The sequence below is a fragment of the Helianthus annuus genome, chromosome 15 (genome assembly GCF_002127325.2).
Source record: "Helianthus annuus cultivar XRQ/B chromosome 15, HanXRQr2.0-SUNRISE, whole genome shotgun sequence".
Classification (NCBI taxonomy): domain Eukaryota; kingdom Viridiplantae; phylum Streptophyta; class Magnoliopsida; order Asterales; family Asteraceae; genus Helianthus; species Helianthus annuus.
In genome coordinates this window covers 161,660,813-161,667,765 of record NC_035447.2, presented here as the reverse complement: position 1 = coordinate 161,667,765, position 6,953 = coordinate 161,660,813, and the positions used below count along the sequence as shown (strand labels likewise).

General features: G+C 36.8%; 1 protein-coding gene across 1 annotated transcript; it reads left to right on the top strand.

Moving 5' to 3' along the window:
- The first annotated feature begins 3,407 nt into the window (after positions 1 to 3,407).
- LOC110910775 (peroxisomal membrane protein 11D-like) lies at positions 3,408 to 5,076 on the top strand. The gene is made up of 8 exons (XM_022155374.2): positions 3,408 to 3,460; positions 3,543 to 3,656; positions 3,745 to 3,936; positions 4,038 to 4,267; positions 4,349 to 4,423; positions 4,499 to 4,573; positions 4,674 to 4,731; positions 4,943 to 5,076. Exons 4-8 carry the CDS (start codon positions 4,076 to 4,078, stop codon positions 4,945 to 4,947), a joined length of 405 nt encoding a protein of 134 aa, XP_022011066.1. The 5' UTR covers positions 3,408 to 3,460; positions 3,543 to 3,656; positions 3,745 to 3,936; positions 4,038 to 4,075; the 3' UTR covers positions 4,948 to 5,076.
- The last annotated feature ends 1,877 nt before the right edge of the window (positions 5,077 to 6,953 follow it).

Genomic DNA, 6,953 nt, shown 5'->3' with positions numbered 1-6,953 from the left:
ACTTTATTCTTAGGTAACTTTATTACCACTTTTCCAAGCCTTCAGTGCTGTCCAGTTGGCTTCTATTTGGCTTTCATATATTGTTACCTGAAACGCGTTTTAAAAACATTTTTTCAGTGGGAAATACTGGTGAGTGAATCCCAGTTTAATCAAATTTAAGTAAAACCATTTCACAATGTACAGTATTGAGGGCGATCTCGCAATTACATTTGTTTCCAAGTTATACCAATTATCACCCGTCGGTACTGTCAGACCTGACTTGTGGAAATGTTACTCCTTGACCAGGTGGTAACAAATTTTGTATACAAAACCCCAACATACCCACGATAATTGTATTCTTACAAATACTCAATAACTGTTATTCGCATGGAAAGGTATTTAAGGTTTTGTAAAAACAGTTCACAAAATAAGTTTACAAAAAGAGGATCAACTCACATTGCTGTTTTAGGGTTTTCAGTAAGGATTTCCTGGGAATAATCTATAAATTACACAAATGCACGTGTGTTAGTATAATAACCCATTTTAACATTAGTAATACCCTCCCCGAGACGGCATTCCAACGACTACGTCGGGCAGAACCACGACAGCCGTTACGGAACCCTAGATCAATCGGACAGAGTATCTAATACGTCTCCAGGGGTTATAATACTTACATCGTAGCAGAACCTCGCTATTTAGGGGGTATTAGACTCGAGTATAAAGCCCGCTATTTAATTTTGAGAGAAAGAAAAGAAATTTTGAACGATCGGAACTGAAGGCCCGTTACCCTCTTATATAGGGCTGTAATCAGTCTTTCTCGCGGCCCGCGTAAAGCATAGACAAGGGTTATGCGGCCCGCGTCAACCCTGGTCAAACATGTAGCTGGGCTAAGTCGATGTGTAGGTCTGCCGGGTGTTGGGCCACGTGGCGGCCCAGGGCTGCGCCACAATTCTGATCTCACGCGGCCCGCGTAAGGTTGAGGTGGGGTTCACGCGGCCCGCCTCAACTTATAGCTTAACGAAATATGATTAAAACCTCTATACCGCCAGCGTGAATGTTGAGGTGGGGTCCTACGCGGCCCGCCTCAACTTAAATAAACTTGTTTTTAATTATTTTTAATGTCATATTATATTTCGGGCTTGGTTTTCACATATGGGGTATAGTTAAGACATATTAGGACAATTTAAATATTTTTAGGGTGGCGAAAAAAATAATCGAGGGTGTCGGTTTTCTTGAGGATTGTTACATCCTCCCCACCTTGTTTTAGAGCTCGTCCTCGAGATCTACTGGAACAAGTGCGGATATTTCTTTTGCATTTCTGATTCAAGCTCCCATGTGTATTCGCATGGGTATAGCTTATTAATACATTACAGAAATTGCGTCCATTTTTTTTACCACCAAAACCTGTGCCCAAAAATATCTTATTTTTGGGAGGTCCTCTCTTGGAGTCCTGCTTCACTTTAACCAGAACTAATATCTTATGCTTGAGATTCTTAATTTTCCTATCTTCAATTTGTAGAGGCCTCTCTACAAACTTAAGTTGTTCATTTACCTCTATATCCTTAAGAGGCACTATAAGTAATTCATCAGCTAGACATTTCTTGAGATTAGATACATGAAATACATCATGTATTCCTGCCATTTCCTCTGGCAGTTGTAGCTAATAGGCTACAGATCCTATTCTTCTAATAATCTCAAAAGGTCCAATATACCTGGGACTTAGCTTTCCTCTTTTGATGAATCTTACCACTCCTTTCTAAGGAGAGACTTTTAACAATACCCTATCACCCACTTGGAATTCTAACGGCTTACGTCTGTTATCAGCATAGCTCTTCTGTCGATCGCATGCTGCTTTCAGTCGTTCTTTGACTTGAATGATCTTATCGGTTGTTTCTTGCACTATCTTAGGTCCAGATAGTTGCTTTTCCCCAATTTCTGCCCAACAGACTGGGGTTCTGCACTTTCGTCCATAGAGTGCTTCGAATGGTGCAGCATTGATACTTGTGTGATAACTATTATTGTAAGAAAATTCTATTAAAGGTAAGTGATCGTCCCAATTACCTCTGAAATCAATTACACAGGCTCTAAGCATGTCTTCCATTGTCTGAATTGTCCTTTCGCTTTGTCCGTCCGTTTGAGGATGATAAGCTGTGCTTAGATTCAACTTGGTTCCCATAGCTTTTTGGAAACTTGACCAAAAATGAGAGGTAAAACGGCTATCCCTATCAGAAACAATTGATAAAGGTATTCCATGTAATGAAACAATTTCATTTACATACAATTTGGCTAATTGTTCCATACTAAAAGTTTCATTCATTGGTAAGAAATGAGCTGACTTGGTTAGCCTATCTACAATCACCCAGATTGTATCATTACCCTTTCTTGTTTTGGGTAACTTGGTAACAAAATCCATTGTTATCAATTCCCATTTCCAAACTAGCATCTCCAATTGTTGCAACAATCCTGAGGGTTTCTGGTGTTCAGCTTTGACTTGTGAACAAGTTAAACATCTAGAAACATAAGCTGCTATATCCTTTTTCATTCCTATCCACCAGAAATTTTTCCTTAAATCCTGGTACATCTTATCACTTCCTGGATGCATCGTATATCTATCTATACTATATTAATAAGCATATCCAAAGGACTTCTTAAGTCATATAGATTCCCTTAAAACACCCCTAAAGCATGCTGTACAACCCTTTAAAGCTCAATATAATTTACAATCCCAATTATGCCCTTCACTCAAAAAACCACACGGGGTACAACATCAGTTGCATAATGTACTACTCATTAAAAAACACAGTATCACACTATCACTATCCCATTAGGGTTTCAGATGTTTCATCTCATTCCTATCCGCCTCCCCCCCCCTCTCTCTCTCTCTCTCTCTCTCTCTCGGCGATTCAAAAACCCCAAGCTATCTTCACTGTTTTTCCGACGACATGGATTAGGATTTCAGGGTTGTATCTTTCTCTGTATCCAGGTACTTTTTTTGGCTGAATGTTTTCTTAGATCTATCGTACCGCCGTCGACTTAGAGGTTGTTTTGTTTGTTTTGTTATAGATGAAGATGGAGCGGTGGAGATACCGTCGACTTAGATCTACCGTATCACCGTCGAGCCAGGTAATTTTTTTGCTAAAATTTTTCGCAGATCTACTGTACTACCGTCATTTTTTTAGATGAAACTGGGTTTTTTTGTAGATCGATGTACGAACTTTGGATCTGATGTCACTTAGGGTTTAACTTCGTTTAATTTTTCTCAGATCTACTGTACTACCGTCATTTTTTGAGATGAAACTGGGTTTTTTGTAAATCGATGTACGAACTTTGGATCTGATGTCAGTTAGGGTTTCACTTCGTTTAATTTGTTTGAATTTGCTGATATATATTTGGTTAAATTTGCTGATATATATTTGTTTGAATTTGCTGATATCTGAAACCTTTGCTGATATTCAACCACAAGCACCGACTCGAAATTAAGGTTCTGGATTCTCATATTCTCTATGGTTTATCTTACTTGTGGGAAAATTTACTTATAATTCTTTCCTGTTATCTTGATGCAGCTCAAGGAGATGGATGGAGTGACAATCTCCGAACAATAACCAACCGAGAAGAAAATAGGCTTCCCTGATTGGATAAACTTGATGAAGCCCACCAATGAGGAGAAAGATCATTGGGTTTGTTTAATCTTCTGCTTCGTTAAATAATATTAGTATTTTTGTTCATTCTATTTAGGCTTTTATTGAATCATGTTTTTGGTTTCAGAATGTTGTTGTCTCGAGATTGAAATCTTGGATCCATAAAGTTGTAAATGAAGATTTAGAAGAAGATGCTGCAATAAAACTGACAAAAAACCGACATTTGCTGAAGAAGCTGCTGCTGCTGCAAAAGCGGCAGCAGCAGCAGCATCTGATGTGGCACGTGCTAGCCAGGAGATGTTGGCGTAAAAAACTGAAGGTATCTTTCCTTTTTTTTTGGTTTGATTTCTTTTATTTGTGTTTTTATAATTTTCTAGGAATTTTGTTGTTTGTATTTGCTGAAATCCTAACTTGTTGCAGAGAAGAAATTCTATGGGGAACTTCTGAAGGTATAAGAAATGAGTACGCTAGATGTTGCGAGAACGGAACTTGCTCTACGTGTTTTGTATTTGAACAAAGCTGAAGCCCGGGACAAGATATGCAAGGCAATACAATACGGTTCAAATTTTGTAAGTAATGGCAAGCCAGGAACTGCCCAAAATGTTGACAAGTCAACTAGCTTGGCTACGAAAGTTTTCCGTCTTTTTAAGGTATCGTTTTTTTGTCAAAATAATCAGATTCTATGCATATAATGAATCTGATTTTAGTAAAAATTATCAAATTTTATGCAGTTTGTCAATGATTTGCATGCTCTTATCAGTCCAACTGCTCCAGGAACTCCGCTTCCACTTGTTTTACTGGGGAAGGTAATCGTTTCTTCGATTAGTAAGTCAATTTTAGTTTTTCATTGACATTTTCTGATCAACAATGCTTTGTTTCAGTTGAAAAATGCTTTATTGTCGACTTTCTTGTTCCTTGACCAAATTGTTTGGCTCCATAGATCAGGCATCTATAAGGTGTGTGCATCATTTTTACCTGGATTTCACTAAATCACCTACAGTACGTAAAATGGTTTAACGCTTTGTATGTGTATCTTGAACGTGTTTGTTTTGTTAGAACAAAGAGCGTGCAGAAATAATTGGCAGGGTATCGGCGTATCGCTCTTCTAAAAAAGGTAGATAAATTTTAAGAAACAAAAATTAATATGGTGGGGTAGGATCATTAAGTTTTGGACTAAATGTGTTCTACTCTGGCTCAACTTTACCCGATCCGCACAATTGTTAAAAACCATATTATTGTCAAAAGACCTTTATGTTTATCATAACTCATATCATATTTATTTTATTTCTGAACAGCCAATCTGGACTTTTATCTACATATGACAGGTTAGACTAAGATGTGGAGTGAAAGTTGAGCTTGCCGACATAGTACATTGCCAGCCTTAATCATGCATTAGCATATTGTCATGAGAGGCATGTTATCCATCGGGATATCAAGCCGGAGAACTTGTTGCTTGATTACGAAGTAAGTTAAGATAACAATCACTTGTTGAATATGGTGTATTTTCATTTGCTTTATTTTTAAATAATTCTGAGCAATCTATATTAAAAAAGAAAATCGTTTGAAACTCTTAAACTTTCTGTGAGTTACGCAACATGAAACTTGTCTCTTCTGTCGTGTTATAAATCAAATTAATGAAAAGATGAAACTTGTCTCTTCTGTAATTTTAAAATTTGAGATCTGATGGCTGGGTCGATTGAAGATAGCAGATTTTGGGTGGTCTATTCAGTCAAAAAAACAAGAGACACACAATGTGTGGAACATTAGTTATGGTGGATCTGAAGGCAAGGGTTTTTATTTCAATATCCTATTGCAATTTTCAGGTTATTTGATGACAAGGGACCCATAAGTTATGGTGGATCTGAAGGCAACAGAGGTGGATATGGAAATCGACGGCCGTGATGCAATAGGATTCCGGCAAGTATTTAGGTGACCAGAGTATGACGTTCTACCTTTTCCCAATGATATATATAACTTCTGTTTAGATGTTTAGATTTTACTTTATTTGAAATCTTGGGGCTTCCATTTTAATTTTTTCCTAATTTTATAATTTTGGGGGATACGTAACTTGCATTTTGTAGGGTGGATTTTAGTTCAGACTTTGTTTGGTTCAAAAACTGAATTGTTTTGTTTGTATCTGTGTTAAATTCTTTGGTGCTTAAAACCTACTAGATTTGTATCAGTTGAGTTTTGACTTTTAATTCATGAAAGAGTTTTTGAACATACTGGATTTGTTGTTTGGGTTGAGACGTTGAAATTGAGATTTGGCGAATTTCGTTTTTTTTAACTTCAACCAATTAAAACTCAATACTATAATTAAAGGTCAAGATCTTTTTGTTCAGTATGGTATTCTTAGTTCCTTTTACTCCACTTTCTTTGCGGCTGCAAAGGTAGCATTGGTTTGGTTGACCATATTTGGGCGTGTCTCATGTGGCAATTTCAACCTATTTGTTTATGTGTATATTAATTTATTATGTTTACTACCAATTGTTTCCTCAGATCTCCGAAATGGGATTTCCTAAGTCTTTACAAGTTTATAATTGGTTAAATGAGTGCCGCTAAATATTTAGGTAAGTATTTTATTCATTGGTTGAAACGCGTGTTTAAGTCCGATTTTTTAGTTGTCCAGCTTTAAACACGAGTCTTTAATCCTTTTGACCCGTTTCCCTTTTAATCTATTTCTTTTTTTAGTTGTAAGTGGTGACCCATTAGAGATAAAATATAACCTGAAATGACCCATTCGTGTATTGAACCAAATTGCTATTTAAGTTGTTCATCTACAGTTGTCTGAATGGACTTATATGCATAACCACTTGCATACACTGATATACTTAGCTTTTAAGCTAAGAGGCATCATTTTTACCCCAATTATTACTGAATACGGTTTGATTTGGATTCGGTTTCAGGTCAAACGGGTCAAATAACTGAAATATAGCTAAAACGGGTCTATGTCATATGGGTTGGAAAACGGCCAAAGTCTGTTTATAATGCGTTCAACCTTCCAAGTTGTTTTTATTGAGTGTTCTGTAATCACATATATAATACACTAATTATTTACATAAGATTTCACAAGAAAGTGTTTTTCGGTTCCACTAAAACCGACCCACAATATATATCCCGCTGAAACCTGGGCGCATTACTACAGAGTTAAACCACCTTAGTTGACACATAATTTTATGATGGTTACTGTCTACTCTTGCTACTACTGGTCCTTCCTATTATACTTCATTTTTGAACCATCAACTAAAAACTTCTACAAGATCATCTATGTAAGTAGCCGCATATTCAAAATCAGAAGAATTTCATACGTTAGTCATTTGTAACCCAACTAAACCA

Bases quoted from the DNA above. Each gene is read 5' to 3' on its own strand.
- LOC110910775 (XM_022155374.2), top strand. From the start codon at position 4,076: ATGAGTACGCTAGATGTTGCGAGAACGGAACTTGCTCTACGTGTTTTG. The intron at 4,268-4,348 runs GTATCGTTTTTT...AATTTTATGCAG, and splicing joins AAGTTTTCCGTCTTTTTAAG to TTTGTCAATGATTTGCATGC. The intron at 4,424-4,498 runs GTAATCGTTTCT...GCTTTGTTTCAG, and splicing joins CACTTGTTTTACTGGGGAAG to TTGAAAAATGCTTTATTGTC.